This window comes from Acipenser ruthenus, chromosome 37, assembly GCF_902713425.1.
Source record: "Acipenser ruthenus chromosome 37, fAciRut3.2 maternal haplotype, whole genome shotgun sequence".
NCBI lineage: Eukaryota > Metazoa > Chordata > Actinopteri > Acipenseriformes > Acipenseridae > Acipenser > Acipenser ruthenus.
In genome coordinates, this window is record NC_081225.1 from 9,112,186 (window position 1) to 9,137,938 (window position 25,753).

Sequence of the window (25,753 nt, forward strand, 5' to 3'; positions counted from 1 at the left end):
AATAAACTAAACTAATCTCGAGTATACATACCGTACGATAATGACTACATTGAGAAGGCAGATGAAGTCTGAATTGCATGTTTTGACTAGAAAAAGAAAGGTTTTAACAGAGTTTGTATATACGTACATACATATATATATTTACATGTCAGCGGAGACAAATGGAACTTGGTAAAGCCCTTCATTTTTAAAATGCCCCTGGTTATAAATATTTAATCTTTGTCCATTGTTAAAGTAGAACATTATCTTCTACTGAACTGAACCCCGGCCTTTAAAAGGCTATGTTCTGAATGGCCAGCATAAGCTAGATAGACATATGCTATTGTTATGGTTGTATGTGTTCCTGAGATTTATAAACATTTAAACACAGAACGTCATATGTTAGGGATCTGTGCGCACAGACTGGGATTTCCTTGCTGTGTTCCCTTGGCTTTGGAATATCACAATTGCATACAATTTGCAGAAGACTATTTCAAACACACTTCATTCTGTCCTGCTATTAGTTTGAATTCATCTGCAAAATGTTCGCTTGGCGCCTGCACTGTGGAATTAAAACATTTCTGGGCGCTCGATCTAGCACCAAATATTTGCAAACTTTGTTTTAGTAACCATATTTGACATCCTATCCATGGCACTTGATAACGATCTTGTGAGTGTGTGGGATGAGTTTTCTCATTCTTTTTTCTTTTTTTTTTAACTACCTAACAATGGGAATATAATAATTCTCAATGTGGTTAGATGTTTTTGCCTTCATTATGCAGTTTCTGGAACGTCCATACCAAGTGTCACCCAAAGTGACAGAATCCAATCGTTGAATTGTTTAAATTCTGCCACACTAACTCAGTGGCCTGGTTTGCAACTGGACTCACATACTTGTTAGCAGATTAGAATTTCCACCCAGTAAAGTATACAGACAAGCCTTGGTTTGGTGTCTTTACTGCACTGAAGTATCGCTCACTCAGCTTCAATGCGTCTTAGCATTTAAATTCAGGTTGATTTTCTGCAATCCATGGTACAGAAAACACTGCCCATATTTAGTTCTTTATTCATATACATACAGGACGGCACAATGATTTTATACATTAGACACATTTAAATTATAAACCCTGATCACACTACATGAATCATGCACGGTCGATGCACATTGAAACCACATGATTGCCATTTAGTTAATTGGAAATCACATTTTTAGCATGATATGGTTGTGTAAATATGTACAGGCATACATGTATCCATACATACATACATACATTCCTAAAGGACACTAGCAATGGCAACACAATGGGTTTCAACAAATATTGTAGCAATGCCATTTAAATACCATGTCCTGCTAAGCTTCGAAGGATGGAAATAAGACTCCCATTGCACAGCAGTTTGAGCCATTCCTGGTTTTATTAAGAGTTTAATAAGACACACCCCTGAGCGTGTTACCTATACACTGTGGCTAATAAAGCTGGTAGCAACATCTGGAATGGGTGAAACTGCTTTCCAATAGGAGTCTCATTTCCATCCCTGACTGCATTTGTTTTTCAACCATGGGATTTAAAATACAAAATGCTGTAGGTAAGCCAAGTAACACGTAAAGTGAATAGAAGAGGCCGGAAGTGACAAGCTTTGGCACCCCTTTGGCACTTGCGGATGGGAATGGTCCCTCATAGTGTGAAAACTCAAGCCCATTGGGTGTTAGCTGCCCAAATGGGTGCAGAGCATGCATGCTTGATGGTGAAAGGAGCTTTTGCATTCTGCTACAAACACATCAGAGCTCCTGTGCTAAACTCAGCTTAGAACATAAGAAACGTTTGGGAATGGGAAAAGGCGTTAAGCTATTCCATGCATTTATAATTCTGTGTAAAAAGGTGCTTCTTACTGTACTTTGTGCTCTAAATTTACTTTTACTCAGCCCTTCCCTGTACCTTCTCTAGTGCAATAATGTCTTTTTTGGCAGTGCAGTGTCCACAACAGCACACAGTATTCTAGGTGGGGTCTACCTGGGGTATTGATTTGAATATTTTTTAACAGTGAAGTCCACTTCCAGCTCAGTTGAATGGCACTGACTAGTACTGCTAGTCACATGTGTCACTTCATATATTCCTATTTATACAGTGTCGACATTTAACCTTTAACCCCTGAAGGTACACAAGGAATTGAGCAGGAGTTTTCAAACGGTTTCTTCTTAAAATACATTTGACAGTGACTCAAGCATCACGAGGAGGAAACTGGCGATTTGGATGACCAGATCCAACCTGTCAGTATGTTTTAAACCCTGTTTCGTGCCCCTTGTTGCAAAAATAAGAAAGTTAGCATCATTTTATTTGTGGGACACAGATGTCCCTTCTACCTTAAAGGGTTAAGGCTGCTTTTCGCTAATCTTTCAAATATGTTGCAGCTTTTGAAAGAATCCTACAATTACCCTCTAAAGAACCTAGGAATGCGGTGGGGTGTTTGGTTTGCTAAAGAATTTTGTTGCAGTCAGATTTAGGAGTCTGTTGCCCCAGTGGTGCAAAGCTAACATATATTTTTTATTTCCTGAGAGGAACACTGCTAGGGATTCCAAGCTAGTTAACACTGCAGACGGCATTAGAAGTACATGCTGGCTTGTTTATTTCTAGTTCTGAAACTTTTGTGCTTTAGAAATGTGCATGGGAGACAATAATTCTGTAGTGGCTTCAAATAAACAGGATTTTAAGTGGTGCAAGAAAACTGCTTAATAGATTTAATGGAAGTGCATTTCCTTTGCCATTCAACCAAGAAAAAACCTACTGCTTTACAGAATATAGCAATGGTGAGATATGATCACAGTATTACTGTATTCTAGTTAAGAAAGTCCTGAAAAAAAATGACTATTACACTTGTAGTCTTTCCTCCACGCTTCAGTAGTCTTTCACATTGCTTGAATGTGGTTTTTTATACTTAAAACCACAATACGCTGTCAACTTTTACAACAGAGAACAATACATGGGTGAATACATAAAGCAAATGTTATTGAAAGGGGTTACACAGAAAACTACTGCTCTGGCGACAATAAACAAGAGGGGTCTGTAACCTTTGATAGCAGTGATAGCAGATAGCATACTGTACTTCAAAACTAACCAGTGGTAATACAAAAAGGATATCCACTCATTTAAGCTGTGCCACACATTTTAAAACACTGCAGAGTTAATATTTGAAAAGCCGGATTTAAACTTGACTGTTAATTTGTTTCCACGTGCCAAATCAAACAGACAGCCGGGGTAAAGCAAACAGCTACACAATCAAGTAATTTGATGTCTACAAACGGAGATTCTGGGTTTTTCAACCAGGCTCAAACTACAAAACCCCAATCTGGGCATTGATTCAACTTCAGTGTCTTCTGTTCAATATGTGACACTTAGACCTTTTGACTTCACATTTACCTGTGTTTTTCTGCCCCATTTAAAATTCCTAATTTGGAAGTGGCGAATTATTATAAAGCAACATGGTATGGGTATGAAATATAAGCAATAGCTTGTTCTTCTTGTTGTTTATAATTAATTTGTGTAAGATTTTCTGTTTCATCCTACGGACTCTGTTTAGAGCACCCACGTGGCCTCTATAGAGCTCTCTAACACGTCTTCTTTGTAAGTACAGCTGGTACACCAGAGTGTAATCATTAGCAAACAACAAATGTGGTATTTTTTAAAGCCTTGGGGCATAGTGTTACAGGGGGGCAGGTTACTGCCAGTCGATTTGCTTCTTTTCACCCACTGAACCTAAGCAATGGGTGTTACCAAAGTACTGGAAGCAAGGGCTCAGCTTAGGCAGTTTCCACCCAGCCTGTAGTGGGTACTGAAGCGCATTGAGATGAACTAGCTCAAGCCTACTTTCCTTCCTCACCCTGCGGCAGGGCAGCCTTCCCTGCAGGCCCCCTGCCAACTTGGCACGACTGGGATTCAAAGCAAGCGTGCATGACTGACCCAAAAGGGGCAGTGCTTTTACTACGTGAGCCTCCAGGGATCCAACACTGCCTGACTCTTGTGTACCAAGTTTGTTTTGATGTTTTTATCCAAACCAAAAAAGTATGTGTAAAACATTGATTGAAATCATACATTACTTTCTCAACACAGAGCCAGCAGTTGTACGCACTGGTATGCACTGTGATGGCCCTTCGAAATCCTTCACATGTGCAACAATAAATTGTAGTATCATATAACGGGAAGAGGTTGTGCAAGGCTCCTGGGGCATTGGTCTTGAGTTGCGGTTCTCAGAAATGTTTAAAGCAGTTACACACTTGGAGAGCTATCAACAGCGTTGAAAATTATAGTTATTTTACTTAACTTTTCGCTGTAGGAAAGGAAAGAGCTGGCCTCTCCTTTGATCGATGGTATTATTTCTGACAGGTGGTATGATGTGGTCATTCATTTTGCATTTCTGTGTTTTGCACACAGATTGATGACATATAAAGTGTTCAGTTGGGTATGGTTTTTATACACAGCTGCCTGTGCGATGCAACGGGTATCCTCCACGCACTTGAAGATGAACTCCCCTCAAATACAAACACACAACTAGCTTCCAAAGAACTGTTTTTGTATCGACCATGTCTGTCCATCCATCTGTAACTCAACATTGTAAACATGGTAACTGCCGTGATTATGCACCAAAGTTCCCAAACGCTTATCAATCACTCCTAGTCTCCAGCAGAACAAACGCTCAATTTTTGTACATCTTTATACATTTTCTTTATTCTACACTCGCACGGTTTTATTCCAAAAAACAACATTACACAACAGCATTATATGTTTTTAATTATTTGATCTGCCTTTTCCTATCTGGATAACATAAATTTGCATAAATCCAGTTACTATATTTTACAGAAAAAAAAAGTAGATCATACAATTACACCATTTACAGCCTGCGGAATCAAATGCACGTTGCCAAGGAAACAAATGTGCGCAGGCCCGCTCAATATCGACTAGGCCTTTGTACGACCTTATGGATATTAAGAACCCCCAGAAATAACTAAATGGTTCCGGATTGAAGGTACGGACCTAAAGGCCAAAATGTCTGGCAAAAATGTTAGAAGTCGTAAGAGAAGGCTGAAAACTGTTATAAACAGTCTGGGGAAAAAATAAAAACGCTTATCCACACTTAACGGTCACGCTCTGCAAACTCCAAGGATAGATAGTGTTCATAGTAACAGCTGTATCTGTCAATACAGAGAAACAACGCGGCAAGGCTTTATTTTGGACACTGTGTAGTATTAATAAAGGTTACAGAACACTATATATGTTAATAATCCTTCGTGATAACTATGAAAACCCATATAACATGCATGTACTCATCACATCAGATACAACCCAAGAAATGTACTCCATATAATGAGGGCATCTGGCATTAAGCTATTGTAGCCTACTTCAAATCACCCAAGTGGACCTTCGTTCCGCTGGTCAAATGTTAAAACCCACAGACCTGTGACAGTCATTATACAACCTGCAAAAATAAAACTTATATGTAAGCTCACTATTTGGGTGATGTAAAAAAAACCCTGCAGTTTGTCATTATCAACGTATGATTGTCTATGCACGTGATTGTCTGTACGCAAACGCTATCATTTTAAATGAACCAAATGTTTCTTTTTCTTCTATTGATTTCGAAATGTAATTAACGATTTAGGTCAGATTAATCGTTGCTATTACTAAACAACATCATTTCCAGTAATAACTATTCCCACACAGCCAGGCATTCTTCTGTGTAATTTATTTATTGAGTTAAAGATAAGCACTGCTGCTTTAAAAGTTGTCAGACTGTGGAATGCTTCAATCACCCTGCAAACACATTAAAACACACGCACCCTATTTTCTTCCCTGAACAATTAAATCCCTTCCTTCTTTGACTGAAGAAAGCACTTTACATAATCCCAACCCATTGCCCTCCCGCTGGTAAGGTAATTAGCGCCCCAGAATTAACACAGTATAAAAGAGGGGGGGGTGGTTCTTTAAGTGTATTACATAATATGACTAATTGTGTCAGTTTAATTAGATAACTAGTTTAATTATATAACTAGTTCAGAAAACACAATGGGAACAAATCAATTAAAAAACCTCACCTCTGTTTTGCAACACGCCCGAAAACGAAAGTGTAAAATGACTGATCTCCAGCTATGGGCAAAAGTTTAGCATCACCCCTATAGAATGAACTAATTTCACAGTTGACCAGTTTGTAGTTTTCCCATATACTTAATGAAAAACAGACTACTTTAAAAAATGTGACATTTCAAAATCTAACAAGAAATATACTCTACTACTATTATAGACTTTTGCAATATAATTTTGTAGTTTATTTGATTACATAGCTATATATATATATTCTTTTAAATGATGTCTAAATCTTAAAATTCTAGGTGGTGCTAAACTTTTGGCCATAGCTGTGTAGGCCTGTAGAAAACAAAATCTTTGTTTGTCATTTGATTAAGAAAACTATTCTTAATTAAGGCTGTAAAGCATCCATTCGCACATTCTTAATAAAAGGCTGTTTGTAAGACCTATTGGAAACCCAATTAAAAGAAGATTAAGTAAAACTTTAACAATAGTAAAACATGAAAACAATTGTAAGTCGCCCTGGATAAGGGCGTCTGCTAAGAAATAAATAATAATAATAATAATGAAAATGCAACTCCTGTTTTCTTCCTTCTTTTAGGTAACATGTTCCTCTTTGAGAAAAAAAAAAAAGTTCTGCCTCATTCAAATGAACACACATTATTCTTCATTAACTGCCTCATTAAGGTCTGAGCAGTTGGAATTCAGAAATACATCCATGCATAAACAAGGAAGTGGAGTGGGGAGAAGTGCAGCCTTTATACTGAATCCAGTTTCATTAAACACCCATCAGCTACTGATTATACGAAATTGTGTGTTAAATTTATTTGCTTTAAAAAAAAAACCTGATCTGTGGTTCCCAGCTTTTTCATATGGAGAATACGCTGACAAAAATCCTAATACATAGCTATACCCCCCAGGGTCGTATTTCATAGGGTTTCCTGTGCTAGTTTAGCTTGGTTACAGTAGTGAAAGTATAAGATATCAACTACTCTTTAAATGTTGATTGACATTTTCTTTAACTATATATTAGCAAAAGATAGAGATTAAAGTAGAAAAATACATATTTTCCCTGTCCTGTTTTTCATATTCATACCCATTCATATTGTAGTTACAAATTCTTTGCATCTTTTTTTTTTTTCGGTTTTAAGATGGAAACAATTAGGTGCTCCCTGTTTTTTCAATACCTTCCAAGAAGCGGTGGTAAGTCATTTCCTTTTCATTTTGCCTCTTACCAGCCGAAACCAATCATAAGCCATTCAAAATCTCCAGGAGGTCTTTAAATCAAGGGTTATGAGTTTTAAATGTATAATGTGCAACAGAATGATACAGCTTAACAGAGCTCTTTACCATTGAATTTATAAAGTTTCTTTTAGTATTTCTATATTCAGCACTATTGAGTAATCGTTTTTGGATGTTGTAATAGTAACTAAAAAGTAATTTTGGGAGCTTTAAAGGTAATTCCCTTTAATTTTCCAGGCATTTACTTTCAATTCAGTACAGACCTGGAGAGCAAGCTTGCTGCGAGTTAAGCAGCCTTGAGCCTTTTATGTATTGCTCTTAGAAGGACTTTAGGCTTGGCGCATAAGAGGAGAATGAAACAAAAGCACCTTTTAAAAAACTCAGATCTCCCACAGGAATCAGGTAATTCATTTGGAAAGAAAGTAGTGTGGGTTGGAACATTATGTTGCCATTGTCAAGCCCCAACATGCCGATTGGCTAATTGAGGTTCATGATTGGCATTTGAGTGCCAAAAGGGACAGCTGTTCTCTGATTGGCTGCTCTGCACTTCACATTCTCCACTCAAACTTGAAGAGTGTGCATTCTCAGTAATGCTAGCTGGTGTGGTAGTAGTATGACTCAGTAGCAGCAGCAGCAGCAGCAGTGGTAAAACAACCTTAGCTTGAATGCTATGGATTTTTAGGAAGAGTTAGTGCTAAGTGCAAAGCTGTGTATGGGAGGAAATTAGGCTATTTATATAAATTATATATCTATACATATTCATATGAAAGTACATCAACAGAGTTCAGCAACTGGAGTCTGACCTTTTTGTTTTGGGCAACTGAAATTAATTTTATTGAGCTTTGTAACATTTAAAAAAGATAGAAGACAACTTTTCTTTTTCTAAGTTAGAAGGAAGCTGGACTTTAACCGCAGAATGAGGAGGCTGCTGTGCTTCACCCCCAGGTGCCTCTGGAGTTCCATGCCAGCACTCTTTGCTTTAACCCTCGCCCTGCTTTCTTGCTGTCGGGCCACAGAGTACGAGTACCTCAGCTGGCAGTCTGACCTGTACACCGGCGGGCGCATCTATGGCAAGCAGCCGCAGTGCGTGGACATCCCAGACGACCTGAGGCTGTGCCACAACGTGGGCTACCAGCAGATGCTGCTGCCCAACCTTCTGGAGCACGAGACCATGGCTGAGGTGAGGCAGCAGGCAGGCAGCTGGGTGCCCCTGGTCCACAAGAACTGCCACCCGGGCACCCAGGTGTTCCTGTGCTCCCTGTTTGCGCCAGTCTGCCTGGATCGGCCCATCTACCCGTGCCGCTGGCTGTGCGAGGCAGTGCGAGACGGGTGCACCCCCATTATGGAGGCGTTTGGCTTCCCCTGGCCCGAGATGCTCACCTGCGAGAAGTTCCCACAGGACGACGTCTGCATCGCCATGAGCCCCGCCAATGCCACGGAGACCACCAAGACGCAAGGTATGGGAGAGTTTTTTTAAATTGGAAAAAGTCAGTCAGTTTGTAATTCTGTCTTGTTTAGAGATGCAGTCAATTTCTGAGCAGTGTTTTTTTTTTACCATATTAAAGTTAACCATTTGCACAGTCATTGTGCATGCTTATACCATATTTATATTGTACTGTACATTTATCCTAATATAATTATTACAGTTAACCATTTTGCAATGATTTACCACGCTTCAGTATTTACATTGCTTGCCTGTCCAATTTTTACTATGCTTTACTACTCTTGGCTATGGTATACCTCATAAACTTTGTTATAACATTCCTGCCCTGAGTAAGCTTATAATGAATGATCAGTTCTGTGGTGGATGCGTAGTGCTGTATTGCTAAGTTGTTAGTTTTAGCACCTACATCATGATTTTTTTTAAAGCAGTTTTGAGGTCTGGTTTAGGTCAGGAACAGCATGCCTTTGGTATGTGACCACTTTTTGCCCCCTGACATGGGAGTCATTTAGTTGCCTAAATAAAGTCGTAAACCCATTTTGTAGCCAAGCTCTTGCTTTTTTTCTCTCTCTTTTACACATGCTTGAAACCTAGATACGTCTGCTTTACAGCCCAAGGCAAACAGAGTTTAAAGAGTTACCGGTATTGTTTCCAAAAGACCGTTTAAGTTCTGAGTCCGGCAATAGGTTGTATTAAACAAGTCCTTTCTCAACACTGCCGTTCGGAAATGAAAAGCATGCATTGTCTTTAAAAAATGACTTTAGTGTATACCCATGGAGGCTTTCTGAATCTTCTGATGTTGCATCCCTAATTTTGATCCCATTGATACGCTTTTAGTGTTCCTTGATTAGCCTCCTGGGAGTGGTGAAAGAACCGAAGAACCACAATCCCCTCGTTGCAATCTCTTTTTACATGCTTACCAAAATGCATCACTTCTGGAGTGTTTTTTTTCTGCCTTGGCAGCTTGCTTTTTTATTATCATTTTTTTATTTCTTGTAAAAGTAATTTTCCGTGGGCTAAAAGTCTTTGCCAAGTAAAATGATCCTGTATTGGCAACGCAACACTGCACATCAGTTTTGTATGATAAGCCTGTTCATTAGCATTGCAAACCCGGCAGAGTTTCAGTGTGTGTTTGTTTATCAATCCTAGAATAGTAATTCATTTGATTTCAATGCTGGCAGATGACCCTGTAGCAATAGCATGAATTTGGAAGATCTTTTTTTTTCTTCCAGATTTTAGATGTGCATTTTTTAACAACACATTGTTAAAACGACCCAGTCCAGCTGGGAAACTTCATGTAGAAATACAGTATATTAGCTGGGAGTTAAGACTGAAGCCTAAACTCTCGTTTCAGGTATTTTACTGCATGTGGACTGGTTTAGATTAGGTTGCAATTGTGGTGGTTTAGTGTCTTATTTTTTTAGTAGTTGGCCAGCTTTTTCATTTGACTGTTTACCTGTATACTATAATCGAATTTTTATACATAACAACCACTTATTTGTTTTAACTTGAAATCCTTGCTTGTGAGAACAATAATCTACTGTTTTATTTCCAATACATGTTTGACCCCCTGCTGTAAGTGAGAGTGTACTGTAGTTTAAAATCTAAAAGGGGGTAGAGGGGATGTGGGGGAGTGTAACTGATAGGGTAGGCTGTATGTATCAGTGCAGATTGAAAGAATTAGGTTCAAACATGCATGGGTTGCATTGAATTGGAACTCGGAGATGCCTAAATCAGGGGAAAACTACTGAAGCAGAAAGCTAAACACAAAGCTTCAATTAATGCTTCCACTGTAAAGGATTTGTCACAGGTCAGAAGCTCTTAAACAGTACGTTCCGCTGTTTATCCAGGATACAACAAAAAAAAAAATAGTTGAATACGATGCGATCGAAAATCGCTCAAACAGGATCAAGATCAGGGGAGGTTTTGTTTCAAAATCGTATCTTTTTTTCAGCAACGGTGGAAAAATCCGGTAGATTAGCTGCGGTGGATAAGAATTTCCGTTTCTCAATCCGCGTCTGAAGAGGGTTGTTACAGTAACATTTGATTCATAAAAATATGAACAACATCTTTATCCATTGAAAGGCAGAGGAGTGTATTAACTGCCCTTAAAAAAAAAAAAAAACAACCCAAAAGTTGAATTACTTTAGGAGATTTAAAGATTGTCTTCCAGCTTGACTAGCAGATATTGTTACTGGAGCCAAAGGCATCTAATGAGTGCTGGCACCACACTATGGTTTCAGGTCATACCTAACTTACTTACTCACTGGTTATAAAAGAGGTGAACGAAATAGTGTATTGTAGTAAACGTGTTTGATACGCCCACTGGGGATTAACTTTTCACATGCTATTCCTGGGTTAGATTTTAGTTTGTCCAATAAAAGATGGATTTAATGCAAAATACACTATTGGGGTCTATTTTAATGATCTAAACAGTGGCAAGTCTAAATTATTATTTTATTATTATGATTTATTTCTTAGAAGACGCCCTTATCCAGGGCGACTTACAATTGTTACAAGATATCACATTATTTTTACATACAATTATCCACTTGGGTTTTTACTGGAGCAATCTAGGTAAAGCACTTTGCTCAAGGGTACAGCAGCAGTGTCCCCGACCTGGGATTGAACCCCCAACCCTCTGGTTAAGAGTACAGAGACCTAACCACTACTCCACACTGCTGCCCAATACTGCCAACCCTAATTTGATCCTGCTGATGATTTTGTGACCCACTTATTAACATTACTTGGAAAAAAAAGACACCAGATTTTGTAAATTTCTGGGGGAATTCGGATGGCTGTCTTAATATCTGCCTCTGTTTAGAAAAAAATAGACCCTTTTATCTTTTGACTCAAGTTTAACGTAACTTTAACATAACCATCTCAAACTGTTTAACACAACAAATGAAAGATTAAAAATATATATTTTTGTACTCGATTCCAGTCTAGTCATGTTGCCTTTTCCACTATATCTGACTCTCATTCCCGTTCAATGCCAGGAAGACTATTAAAGAGACTTTGGTACTGACAGCTAGCCTTGTGAATGTGGATGACAGCGACTAACATGCAGCTCTCATATCACAGGGCTTGGAAAAAGTACAAATTGCTGTTTCACTCCCCCTCCCTGACAGTAACAAGATCCTTTGTAAGTGAAAAGGCATACTTTTATAAATCAGGGAAGCTTCCCTTCAAGATAACCGGGGTGAAATATGGTTGACCTTTCTGCACAGACAAACAGGAGCGGTGTCAGTTCCTGACTCAAGTAGTGCTCATTTCCAGAGTCCCTCACAAGATGAGGTCTTTGCAGTTTGCATCTGTAATCCTGCCAGCAGCCACAACTCACAGCTTAATCTGTGCACTGCCATTGTGAGCTGCTGCCTGTCAGGATTGCATTTTCGCCATTTCCCAATAACTGTTATCAGTGATTAGGCAAAGGCTGGGTCTAAGTCTAGAGTTAAATCAATAGAATGAAATTACTTGGTAGCGTTTTATAAGAATCATGTTAATTTGGCCCGGTTCACATAAAGGACTCCCTGTAAACTTAGTTTGGTGCTTAAATGGAAGATTCAATTTTGTGGAAATGTGTAGCGATCTCGGTTAACGCAGGCAGGCGCATCACACAGGGCGAGGCGATCCAGACACAGGCGGAAGGCGGGCGTGAACCCGGGACCTCTCGCACTAAAGAACTGGCTCCTTTGCAAGGAGCATATATCAGGCTTATGTCTTCGTGTGTGATTATGTCACCTACCAGCCCTGCTGCTGCCTTCACCTGCGCATGCTACAAATGCTGTATATTCAGGTTTTATTAAGCTTTAAAGATCTACTCTACCACAATCGCAGTCAGTTTTACTGGCTCTTCCAGGGGTGCCTGTGACATTCTTCCATAGTTTAGCTGTTTCACTGGTAGATTTAGTTCAAGGGCCACAAGGACTGTCTGGCTGCATAGGTAAGATATTAAAAATAAATATTTAAAGCCATATAAATAAATAAGTAAAACATTCCATTGATTTCTATTAATAACATTTACAGGAAAGACCAAAAAACCAACCAAACAAACAAAAAACAAAACAAAACATGGATCTCTTCAAATTTCACTGTGTCACCATCTGTACCATTCTTAAGCTTGTATCCAGTACCAAGTCTGTTGATACAAAGTTCGAAAGGGGGTAGCTCTGAAATATCAATAAGGTTTGGTCCTAAAATTGTGAGAAAGGAAGTGCTGGAACTTGATGCCATTTCATGGATAGGAAAACCCCTTTTACAGGAAGAAAATCTCTCTTCTGTCTCTTAAAGCACTGTAGTAATCATATTCCAGCAGCCTTTTCCCGAGCTTTCCTGAAGATTGCCACACCGGACCGACCACATGCTGTCCCTGCTATCCGTTCAAACCTGTTATTGCATGTTGCTAACCATTAAAGTGAAAAAGTTTTGCCACGAGCAAAGTTCTGTCAACCGTTGAATGATAGCTTGCCCCCTCGGACCGTAAAACCACGAGCCCACCTGTGTCTGTACATCTGGAAGATTTATCCTGAAACAAGATCAGACCCTTTTTAGAACTTCTACAACTGCAGCGATGGCGAAAAGTTTTGCATCACCTAGAATTTTAGGATTGAGACATAATAATAAAATAATAATAATAATTAAATATATATAAACATAATTTAGATATTTTTTTTTAACATCATGTAATCCAAGAAACTGCAAAATGATATCGCAAAAGTCCACCGGAAGGAAGCCATAATAGTAGTACAATATATTTCATGTTAGATTTTGAAATGCCGCATTTTTCAATTTGTGTCAGTTTTTCGTTAAGTAAACGGAAAACTCCAAAGCGGTGTGTAATTCAATATGTTAACGTAACATTATTCAAGCAGGTTCCATTCGACTTTATGAAGCAAAATGAGTTAATTCTATAGGGTGGTGCAAAACGTTTGGCCATCGCTGTATGTATTCAAATGTTACGCTTGTAAAACATGGCTGGATATTATAATAGCTTCAAACACATGTGCTGATTGCTAAGCTGCAGCTGAAGAAAATAATACATTTCGACTCCCCTCAAAACTGAGCGTTATTATTATTATTTATTTCTTCTTCTTATTATTTATTTATTTTCAAAAGCAATTGTAGTCAACACAAGAAAACGAGAAACACACATTCAAGCATTCGGAATTCTAAAAGGTATTGACAATGTCGACCCAGGGGATTTTTTCAACCTGAAAAAAAGAAACAAGGACCAGGGGTCACAAATGGAGATTTTCACTAAAATTAATAGATCTCTTCTGATTTCTTTTTTTTTTCCCTTGCAAATTAAAACCAAATCAAAATCACAATTTGTATAAACCTGTCCGGACACACATAAATCAGTTGTCCAGTGCCACCAAGTCCAGGTGGATTTGTGGATTTCATGATTTCATTCCTCCTTTTCTGGAAAAGATCACACCCACTTTTTGGATTAGTGCAACAAACAAGCCGTTCTCCAGCAAAGGTTTTAAAATAAAACAAAACACAAAATAAACACCTAGCTCTTTACGAGCACTAACTACACACGCAGGAACCTAACTACCACAGGACGGCTAAGCCGTTTCCCTGCCCCAAAACTTAACCACACAGGTTTGCACTATACCTTTTTATCTCCGGACTGCCAGGAAGCAGAGCACTCCCTTCTGCCTCCTTCTCCTTAACAGCCCCGAGCAGACTGCCTGCTCTCCTTTTAAACCCCGCACCTGGGTCTAACTTCACAATAACGCCCAGGTGCGGATGATAATTAATAATAAAACAATTAAACAAAACAATAAGACAATTAACAAAACTGATTAACTGAAAAAGCAGAAACAATCAAACAAAAAGGTGCATTTCTCTCGCAGGGAGGTTTTAACCCCCTCCCTGCTGTCTCTCACAACCCTCTATCTTACAATATATATATATAGAAGCAAACCCTTTATAATGAGTGCTAGTAACTTGACTATTGCATGCTTTTTTTCCTATTAAATTATTATTTATTTCTTAGCAGACGCCCTTATCCAGGGAGACTTACAATTGTTACAAGATATCACATTATTTTTACATACAATTCCCCATTTATACAGTTGGGTTTTTACTGGAGCAATCTAGGTAAAGTACCTTGCTCAAGGGTACAGCAGCAGTGTCCCCCACTGGGGATTGAACCCACGACCCTCTGGTCAGGAATCCAGAGCCCTAACCACTACTCCACACTGCTGCCCTAAATTAATCCGTTCAGTAATTGTGGGTCCCAATTTGTAATTGGATAGTTCAAACATATGACAGTGGTAGCATATGATTATTTGATTGCTTAAGAACCTTGAGCCTTGAGCCAGCTTTATGTTGGGTTATATTCTGCAAGGTTCTTCTTTCCCACAACCATCAGCTATTAATTCCAGAGGAGTCCATATTTCAATAATAACGAGGTGAATGCCACCTAGATGAGCCTCCCTCTCCGTGATCTTCTAAAGGTATCTTGCCTCCTTTGAATTCCTTGTGTGATACCAGTAGGAAACAGTAGCATAGCAAACACATGCTTTTGAGCAACATGTTGTTCTTTGCAATAGTGAAAAAGTTGAAAACGACTGTGCCCTAACAGCGTATACCTATTGGCAGCATGCAACTGTGCAACGTGAGTATGTTTGTCTTTGTTTAAACTAGTCAAGCACATGTTAAACCTATTCATAAAACATTATGCATGTAATTGCTTGCAGCCCATGTTAAATAATAGGCTGAATTCATAATCATTTATGGCAGTGACGCTGTTGGTAGAACACAAATAAAACAGACTGACCAAGTTTTTCATAAGGAGTAATAGAACCTTTACCATCAGACAGAGGAGCCTGTCTTCGACTTGCGAGGCTGACATTGATTAATGAGATCTAGTATCAGGTAATACCAAATGAATTCATGCATTTTAAAATTCTAAGTAAATCATCCTTTATATACAATATAAACACTTATCTGTCTGAGCAGATGCCGTCATGCCAAATCACTTCAAAATGCATCTCCGTTTGATGGAATTCTTTGTTGAAATTGCCTACTAAGAATGTGTGAAGAAAAAGCCTGGGGGGGAGCAGATTAAATAACTCCCATAGAAAATGATTTTGGTTTATCACAGTTTATTGAGCTTTAAAACTCAGGCTTGAATTGCATGCTGCATACACAACGCACTATAATACATGTTTTGTTTTTGTTTTTAAAAACACAGATTGCCAGTACTACCAAGTAATTCTTTGTCATTAACTGACGTTGTATCTATTACATTGGAGGTACCAGATGAGTTAGTAAGTAATTCTCTTCTGCTGTGGTTGATCAACAGTGGTACTTCGATAACCCCGATGCCACTGTGTGGCAGCATGGGGTATAGGGCCAGCTGGGGAAATTTGGTGCTATGAACATTAATTAGCAGATTTGAGATAATTGCGAGGAAGATTGTTTTCCCGAATTATTATTATTTTTTGTACCCAAGGCATTATTTGTTTATTTTTATTTTTTGTTTTATTGATGCCTTCAATAATTATTTGTTCGTATGAACCCGTTTTAGTGCACCTGGGAGATTTTTTAACCTAAAAAAAAAACAAACGCACAGTCAAAACTCTGTGTCAGTGTAAACCCGTTTCTTCAGAACCCAAGCTGACTTTGGGGGACGCTGGTAGCTGTATTTTGGTAGCTGTATTTTGGTATCTCCAGACTGCAACAGGTTACTATAGAAACTTTTGTTTGGAGTTGATGGGGGGAGGGTACAACCTTTGGCAAAAAAAAAAAAAAAAACATGTTGGTTTTGTATTTTCGTGGGGGAAAGTATCAAATTTCCTTTTTCCAAAAACAGACATGGAATGAAAGCCTTAAGTTTTAACCCTTACTTACATTTCTTGTAGACAGCCGAATTGTATCTCAAGGCTACTTGGCTGAGCTGGGATTTAAAAACTGGCATCTCTTCTCTGCTTAATCCCCGGACTACAAGGACAATGTGCTCTTGCTAATGATCGTGATTGTGCCTAAATAGTTCAATTCTTTCCCTTAAAGCTTCTGATTGTTAGTTACCCACATCACAATGCAACCAGAATCCGTGACAATTACAGCCCCTAATAACCCGTTTAACAAACTCACACTGCTTGCTAAGCCCTCCATTGAACTGTAGCTCATCTCGGTATTTTACATTGTGTTTCTTTGTAAACCCTGATTGTAGGAGCTGGAGGGGGGCTAAAGGGAGGCCTCCTTTCTTTAGTCGAGTGAATCAGCTGTATCTCAGCAAGACTGGTCTGGCAATTCTCTGCAGACAGCTGTTCAGGCAAACGCCAGCATTGTAGATCCTAACCGGTTCCTCTTGGTTATATCAAAAGCATTGAAACGCAGTCACCTGCAGGGACTCAGTAAAGCATTCGCATTAAAAACTGATGCATTGCTTTCCAGCTGAATTTTTCTCTTTGTTTTTGAAAGATGCATTTATTTATTGGATCCTTTGCCAGAATTTATTTTTTAGATGAAGTTTGCCAAATAGTAGGCCTGAACTTGATAGAAGACAGATCTTAGGCAATGGTGCCAAATTTTCTTTTTCTCTTTTTTTTAATGTTCGACATTTATTTATTTTTGATTTATTGCATTAGAGAATAATGAAACTTTATGAAACCCATTTCGGCTCTACAAAATTCTTTATCTCCCATGTTTACAGTTTAAAGTATATTTTGTGGAAACCTTGTTTACTTGTTAGGAACACAATCATCAATAGATATGTCTCTGCCTTGGACAGTGCAACTCTCTTACAGAACATTAAGCTGCAAATTGAGAGATCAGACTTTGAAACTCCTCTCTGTACTTACTTTCTAATATTTTATTAATTTGAGGTTTGTGAGTGAAAATACCCAAACTAAATTATTTAAAAGAAACAGCTATTTTTGTTTGTACACTTGCAAAACGAGTTTGCAGGCTCAGTGGGGAGGCAACATTAAGAACTATAAAAACAGCATATTAGTTGGTTTTAAAAGTTATTTTAAAAAAAAAAGAGAGAACCTGCAAAAAATGCCACACACAAAAAAAAATGGAGCCACATCCACAGACAATGATGGCTTGTCAAACCACCCCTCTAATCCTTTTGACAAGGGGCTTTTTTGGAGAGAAGTGTCAGGGTTATTGCAGGAGTGCGGTTCATCCCGCGAGATAAACAGAGTGCGCAGACCAATGGCTAACCAGCTAGACAGCATACAGCACTGTTTTATTTATTTATCGTTTTGTTTACTGTGGGCAGGAATTATAGTTAATTATAATGAACGATCAAGAAAGGCACCTTCCAGAGCAAGGTCAGGTCACAGGATCTTTGACCGTTCACACATTTATTAACGTGCATCTATGGCAATATGATTGAAAGTTCCTCTGTTTGTACAGGGAGATTTGTAAGAGCACAGGCGTGCATGGGAGGTTTGTTAACTTCATTAGGATCATTTTAAAACTGTTTTCACCTTTTTGTTTGGCTAATATGGAGTTGCTGCTTTAGCTAATTGGCAGAGTAAGGTTGGCCTGAAAACTGAGTAATGTTCCAGAACGTTGCAGTATAATATTAAAATGATCACAGTATTCATTTATTGTAATCCAAAACTGCAGCAGCAATAATAAGAACTACAAATCACATACTGCAGTGTTGTGTAATGCTTAGATGTCACTGATAATAAAAACTGAAGCGACTTGCAGTACAAAACAGTTACAGTTCTCTTTGGGGGGGTCAAGGGAAAGTAATAGCAGTAAAAGTAATTTTCTTGTCGAAATTCAAACCACCATATGCTTCCACAGAAAACCTTATTAGTTTTTTTTTTTTTTTTTTTAAGAGTGAAGTGCTACAGTTTTGCTAGCGTTAAGCACAGCACAACCCTTTCTTAAGTGCAAGTTGACCAGGTGGCAGTGTGTCTTGTATTCGAATCTTGTTTTGGTGAGGGATGTAATTTTATTGTCAAGTTCGTAAATTATGAAACATCATGTTCCCATTTCCTTTTTTTTTCAGATTGCTTTTGATGTTAATGTGATATTGGCAACTCTGGGCAAAAAAACAAACAAAAATAAACAGTTCAAATTACTTAGGGGTTTAAGGCATTTTTGTGCATGCAGATTTAACACTTCAGCACTAGTTTGTAAACTGAATATTGAATCCTTAACTGAAAACTCAAAGAGCAAAGAAACATCTGAATAAATATGTTCCTAAAGTAGGACCCTCCTTGACAACAGTTGGTATAGCAAACGTTTAGAGGTTTATGTAACGGGCAGTGTTGTGCCAATACAGATTATGTCCAGTCCCCTGTTGGTGAGATGAGATTATTATTATTATTATTATTTATTTCTTAGCAGACGCCCTTATCCAGGGCGACTTACAATTGTTACAAGATAACACATTATTTTTACATACAATTACCCATTTATACAGTTGGGTTTTTTACTGGAGCAATCTAGGTAAAGTACCTTGCTCAAGGGTACAACAGCAGTGTCCCCGACCGGGGATTGAACCCATGACCCTCCGGTCAAGAGTCCAGAGCCCTAACCACTACTCCACACTGCTGAGATGAGGTTAAAAGCTCAAAAACTATGGCTGCAGATGAGCCCTGCTCGTTTGCATTGCAGTTTAGACACACATTGTGGGTCGCTGGTTCACGCCCAGCCTCTGCCTTGTTACATTTAGATACACCAAAATACAACTTCCAGGATTGCTGACCCTGGAGGGGTTGAATTGTACCGTGTTGGGTTTCATCCAGGGATCCAGTCCCAGTGGTGTTGCACAGACCTGGGGTGGGATAACACCTGCTTCTGGTCTTTATTTTCCTAACTCTCCTCTTTCTGTTTGCAGACTCTGGCATCTGCCCGCCATGTGACAACGAAATGCAAACAGACGTCATCCTGGAGCACATGTGTGCCAGCGAGTTCGGTAAGGCAATCTCGATAAATCTTCTCATTTACTCCACTTGCATTCCACTCAGTTCTTTATTTTCAGAAGGATCCCTGGCCAGCAGTGAAATGACCTTCATATGCTGTAAGATACTTGGTCACTTTTTGGCCCATATTTAAAATAACAAAATATTATATACTGTGTATATATATATATATATATATAAATTCCTGTCTAGGGCAGAGGTAAATACCCTAAGTTAAGCAACTACATCAAACTAATTCTTTTTTTTTTTTACACAAGAAATGTTTGTTGAAGCTTTTGGAAACCATACAAGCTATAATGGTGTACGGTTATGACTTCCATTTTTCCCTCAATGCATACTTTTATTCTGCATAACTACTTGAAACAAAAAAGGCCCCAGTTTAAAACCGAAGGGATTTAATACAATTCAAACTTTTAATGAACCTTACTTTGGCAAGAACACGATGAATTCCAGTCACATGGTCCCCATATCTGACAGCTTTGAAAAATATTGATCTGATTCGGACGAAGGAAAAATATGACTTTAAGCTGGATTTTTCTGCCTGGCACACACAACTGTGTAAAAATATTTATTTGAATTGATTTGACCGTGATTTAAACCCTTAGTGTTGCAACAGGAGAGGGGTGAACCTTGAAACACTGGGAGGATTCTGTACCGAGCTGTGATTTTTAACAGCCGGATCAAACAGAGCTTTGTTCTGAACTCCCAACACTCTCTCTTTCTCCCTCTCTTTCCCACACTTTCGTTAACCCCTGTACCTCTGGAATCGCCTATTTCCGATTCCCCCGGTATGTCCCTCCTGGATATAAAACGTACCGTTTCCGGCAACTCTTCTAAAACTTCGTTAAGAATGCAAAACTATCATTAATCTGTACGGTAAATGGTGAAGGCTTTGTAGATTGATGACATTTTGCTGTTGAGGTTTTTTTTTTTTGTTTTTTTTTCACTGCTGGGTTCTGGGACGGACAGCGCTGCAGGGGTTAAGGGGTTAATTCCTTGTAACAGATTAATTCCAAACAGCACTTGCGGCTTTTTCCGCTTTTGAAACAGGCTGGCGATTGTTATCTGTGCACTGGATGGCTCACGGTGGAAATGTCATTGCTCAGGTCACCAGTCTTCTCCACAGTGATTTGGTCTAAGCCCAGCTCTGGCTCTCCATTGCAACAAAAAAAGAATCATCCCAAACTAGTCCTGAAATCCAAACAGGCTAGACAGTTGCACTTGTTGACAGCTGTGTGAACGGAGAGTGTTGCTATGTGCACGGTTGGCCTACTGTAGTCTCAGCACCTTTTGACTTCTTTACTCCTTCTGTCATTTCCCAAGGCTGATAAAGCACTTTGATATGTGCTGTATTAATATGACTTTAGATTAAGTGGGAGTGTGCTTTGGTAACCCTCAGCTACAGCATGTTTTAATAATTTTTATTTTTACTTTTTAACCAAATTTTTAAATTGCATTCCCTGCCTCAAGATGGCTTCACATGTACCCGCATGGACCTCTCAGAACTACATTTCCCATCATCCTCCTGCACACATATGTAACCGAGAAGGATTTACCAGTGAGCAGGAGGATGATAGGAAATGTAGTTCTGAGAGGTCCATGCAGGTACATGTGAAGCCATCTTGAGGCAGGGAATTCAATTAATTTTTTTTTTTTTTTAAAGTGGTCAAAATGTAAAAAAAATAAAATAAAACAATACACACATCTTACTTAAACAGTTGTAGCAGCACATGGGAACATGTAACACAATAAAATAAAAAGGACCTTATCTACCCTTTAATCTCAGAGAGTTGGGGAATCCACTTGCTGTGACCCGAGGCCCTGTTGTTCTTGTCACCGTCCTGAGATGTATAGCTTACAGTCCTTCCGAGAATTGAATTCTGTTTTGTGTAAATGTACTGAACAAATGTGTCCTAACTGGTTATAAATTAAGTTCTAAGGAGACATCAGTTCAGCAAAGCGGTGGTTCAGATAAGGGAATTCACTTTTAAAGACGTAAACATCAAGCATATTAGGCGCCTCCGTTACCAGACATCGTTAGTCATGTGGCTTGTATCTCATTCGATTAGCAACACATCCAATGATCAGCTAGAACAGAGTTTATTTCTTACCTCCATCCATTCATCCCTGCTGTGTGTCTCCTCCTCCCCAGCCTCCACCTGTTTTTTGGCTTCGTCTAAGGGGGAGGGCAGGTCTCCTGCCCCCCTGCCCATGGCTTGCCTACAGTCAGCCTCTCCACTATCAGCAAAATAAATTATGGGTGAAGGGCGAGGCCAAAGATGTAATGAAAATATGTATAACGTAGTATTATCTTGTCTATGCTTTAATAAATATCGTTCGTTCTATTGGATTAATTTTTCTGACTGAAAATCTGTCCCTTATGCGCTCCTAGACTAAACTAACTTCTAATTTTGGAACACATTGGCAGCATCCTGTTTATCTTTTCAAACCCAGCGGTATATCCTGGCCTCAAACAAGAATTTATCTTCCCTGTGCTATACTGGCGGTCTGCAGTGCTATTACAGAGATTGAAATAAGATCCCAATTGCATAGCAGTTTGATCCATTCCTGGTTTTTACTAGAAGTTTAGTAAGACACATCTGAGCTTGTTTTTTTTATCCATTTTCCATTAAAATGCCTTTAAAAACACGTCTCTCATTTGTTGTTTTAATTTATATATTGTTGTAACAGCACACTTGTTTAATTAAGACTTGTGTTCTGTCTTGATTTTCTGTCATTAACACCCAGGAGCCTAAACAAATCCAGGCAGGTTTAGCTTTCTGATTCGGGTGTCCAATTCGGAGAAGCAGTCCGCGGTTATTCAGGAATCATTTTCATTATTTTTGTGATACTTAGCTGTCTTCTTTTTGCTAATGATTTTGACAAATAAAGCTCGGTTATCAGAGGCTTTTTTATTTTTTGCTTTTTTGGAAAGCGTTTCTGACCCACTTCTTAAGGATTCCGATTCGATAAGCCTTTGGCACCAGAAAGATGGTTGGCGCTTGATGCCAACAAAACCAGCTTTTGCAAAACCACTGAGATTGTGGTGTACCATTTTCCAGATTCTTTCTGACAGTTTCATTGGCATCGGGCCAGAGTATCCAGCCAGCACAAGATTTAGCTCAGTGCGTACGGGTTGAAGGAACGTAGGTCTGGTACGTTTTCTTACTAAAAGGGTAAAGGGTAGAAGCAGGGTCCAAGCAGCTGTATATTCAAGGACGGGTAAACGCACAGGTCCAGAGGGGACGTGAATCTCAGACATGGCATTTCTGTTCTCCTTGCTTTCATTTTTGTTTTATACAGTATATCTTTTTTTTTTTAGATTCTATTAAACTTTCTTGACATCTGTGTACTCATGTTTTGATATTATTTTCCTGTTAGTGCACAGCATGCAGCAATACATTTACACAGTTGCAAACGCTTTTCTGCACCACAGCTGAACCCTTCATGCAAATACGAAAACCGAGAGTTTACATATTTCACATTTTTTGATGAGGTTTTAACAGCCCTTATGCAAACTGTTTCCAGAAACTTTCCAGCTTTTATTCATTTATTTCAAATGGATTTGAAGCTTGGTTGCCCAAATGTTTAAAAATGTTTCATGCAAATTTGTCAAGTGATAAGAGTAAGTAGCATAAACAGATCATTGCACTGGAAGTTACCATTTTGTGAAGAAGAAAATAAAAATGTTGTTGGGATTCAGTCTGTTTTCATGGTTTTGGATGAGGAATCGCTAAAAACAAGTTTAACTTGCGAGGGTTTAGGACAGAATCTAATGGGGGTCAATCTGGATTTGTCACCTGAATAGTCTTCTTGAACCACACTTAGTTACCAGTCTCTAATTTGTGATCATGAAAGACACCATCATTACAATATATATATATATATATATATATATATAGAGAGAGAGAGAGAGAGAGAGAGAGAGAGAGAGAGAGAGAGAGAGCATACATTTTGAATGTTCATGGGGCACTGTAGTTATTCCACAGGTGAGCATGGCAAAACCAATATACACTTGTATATTTTATTAATATTTGTTTATTTAGCAGACGCCTTTCTCTAAGGCGACTTACAGAGTCTAGGGTGTGTGAACTATGCATCAGCTGCAGAGTCACGTAGAACTACGTCTCACCCGAAAGGCAGAGCACAAGTGACTTTTACAACGGGAAGCCCTTGCGTTATAACTTGCATTTCACAATCTTCATAACTTATCAAGCATCTGGCGTCCGACACGGCCTATTGACATTATCCTCTATAAAAACCATTTCAGCAGCTTTAATGCTTTAACATGTTTATATTTCTCTTGTCTAAGCTGAAATAATTTGAATGCCAGGGAAAATCTTTTGCTTTCAATTAACTTGTGGAAGCTGCAGGGTAACACATCTTGCACAGATTTAAGCTGGAAATTAATTTATTTTTCTTAAAATAACCAGCCATTTGCAGTTCAGTATAGTATCCAGTGATTTTATTTTGTTGTTGTTGTCGTTGATTAAAATGTATTTGGAGCATTCCCCTTGACCTTCTGTTAATGCCAGTTGATTTAACTGGAATTTATTTAGTGTTGTGTCTTGAAGCAGCCGTTTCTGGTGCATCTTTCTTTTGTTATAGGGATGTGGAAGCTGCTGCTCCAGTGTTGAGAGGAAATCGGAATTAAAGACACCCCACACTGAGTTAAACCATTACGTGCTTTGCACCAGCAACATGAAATGGGGTTACTTCAAAGAAAATGTCATATGCTTGTTAAAACACAATGGAGAGCTTGATTTATCAAGCTTATGTAACAGCCGCATGTCTGAAGTTACAAAAACATTTGAAACAACTTGCAGCAAGTGCAGTGGGCGCCCTGCACTCAAGGGGAAACCTGTATTCATTTCTGAAATTCATATTATTTCATGATGTGTTTACATCTTAGATCATTAGCAAAACGTGCATTCGTTTTTGTAAATTGAGACCATAGGCTAGGCACTGACAAGGCATCGCATTAGCTTATAGCTACCCCCACATTGTCCTGATTGTCCTAGAAATTAAAGCAGCTGGGAAGTAGACCAGCAGCAATGTCCAGCATATTGCTGCTAGATGGTCAGTGTCCACAAATATTTAACCCTTTAAGGTACCAGGGACATAGGTGATGTGTCCCCACAAATAAAAATGATGCAAACTTTCTTATTTTTGCAACAAGGTGTACGGAACAGGGTTTAAAATGTACTGACGGGTTAGATCTGGTCGTCCAGATTGTCCGTTTTCCTCATGTTACTTCAGCCACTCAAGTGCTAAGAAGAAACAGTTTGAACAGCTACTCAATTCCTTGTCTACCTTGAGGGGTTAAATAAAACACACGTTGCTGTCTGGAATCTGCTCAGCTGAATAATGTGTTTGGGATTTTGATCCCTACATTTTCTTTGTTTTATTCGTGAGCGTCTTTTCTTTTGCTGAATTGTGTGAGGGCTCTCTGACACGTTGTCCTCACAGGCCGCAGAGACCACCGGGCTTGTTTTTCTCAGTCCGGAGCCAGGTTCGATGCTTAGGCAACGTGGGAGACAACAAGCGTGTAGAAATGAACAGGCAAGCTAACACGGTGTGGGGCGAGCGCGTGTTGACAGCTGCTTTACGTTGTTTTCATTTCTAGATACTGTTCCCACTCCTGTGCCTTTGGATACGTTGCAGAAACTGTCATACGTAACGGCAATATTCCTGAAGTGTTTACACTTTCGGACTGTCCGTGTCTCAGAGCAAGAGCCCAGGATGTTAGAATGACATGTTATGGAAATACACTTAAGGGTCTTTACAAATGGCTGCCATACCAGTGGATTACAAGACTGTGGTTTGTTCTCTGGTTATAATACTGAACCCCCCCCCCCAACACAAGCGCAGTAACATTGAGTGATGGAGATGTGACCCTATTTAGGTAGGGAGTCCATTTGGAGAAACTCGTGGCTGCCTTCTGATTGGTTTTCAAGTTCAATGATCCTTTTATTTCAGTATTTTTGTTTTTTTGTTAATGGCAACTTGATCATTTACTATTAATACCAATCTGGTACAAACACAACAGGTGTCGTTTCTATTTTTTTTTTTTAAGGGTAACGTCTGTCCCAAAAACTTTTGCGTTA

The 25,753-nt window shown here is 38.9% G+C and overlaps 1 protein-coding gene across 1 annotated transcript in view; it reads left to right on the forward strand.

Moving 5' to 3' along the window:
- Nucleotides 1-7,868: 7,868 nt before the first annotated feature.
- LOC131706799 (secreted frizzled-related protein 1-like) overlaps nt 7,869-25,753 on the forward strand; it is a 35,707-nt gene continuing 17,822 nt past the window's right edge. Inside the window, exons 1-2 of the mRNA XM_059008574.1 lie at nt 7,869-8,749; nt 19,562-19,639. Of these exons, the coding sequence (XP_058864557.1) occupies nt 8,209-8,749; nt 19,562-19,639 (619 nt within the window). The 5' untranslated portion in view covers nt 7,869-8,208. The remainder of the gene's footprint in view (nt 8,750-19,561; nt 19,640-25,753) is intronic.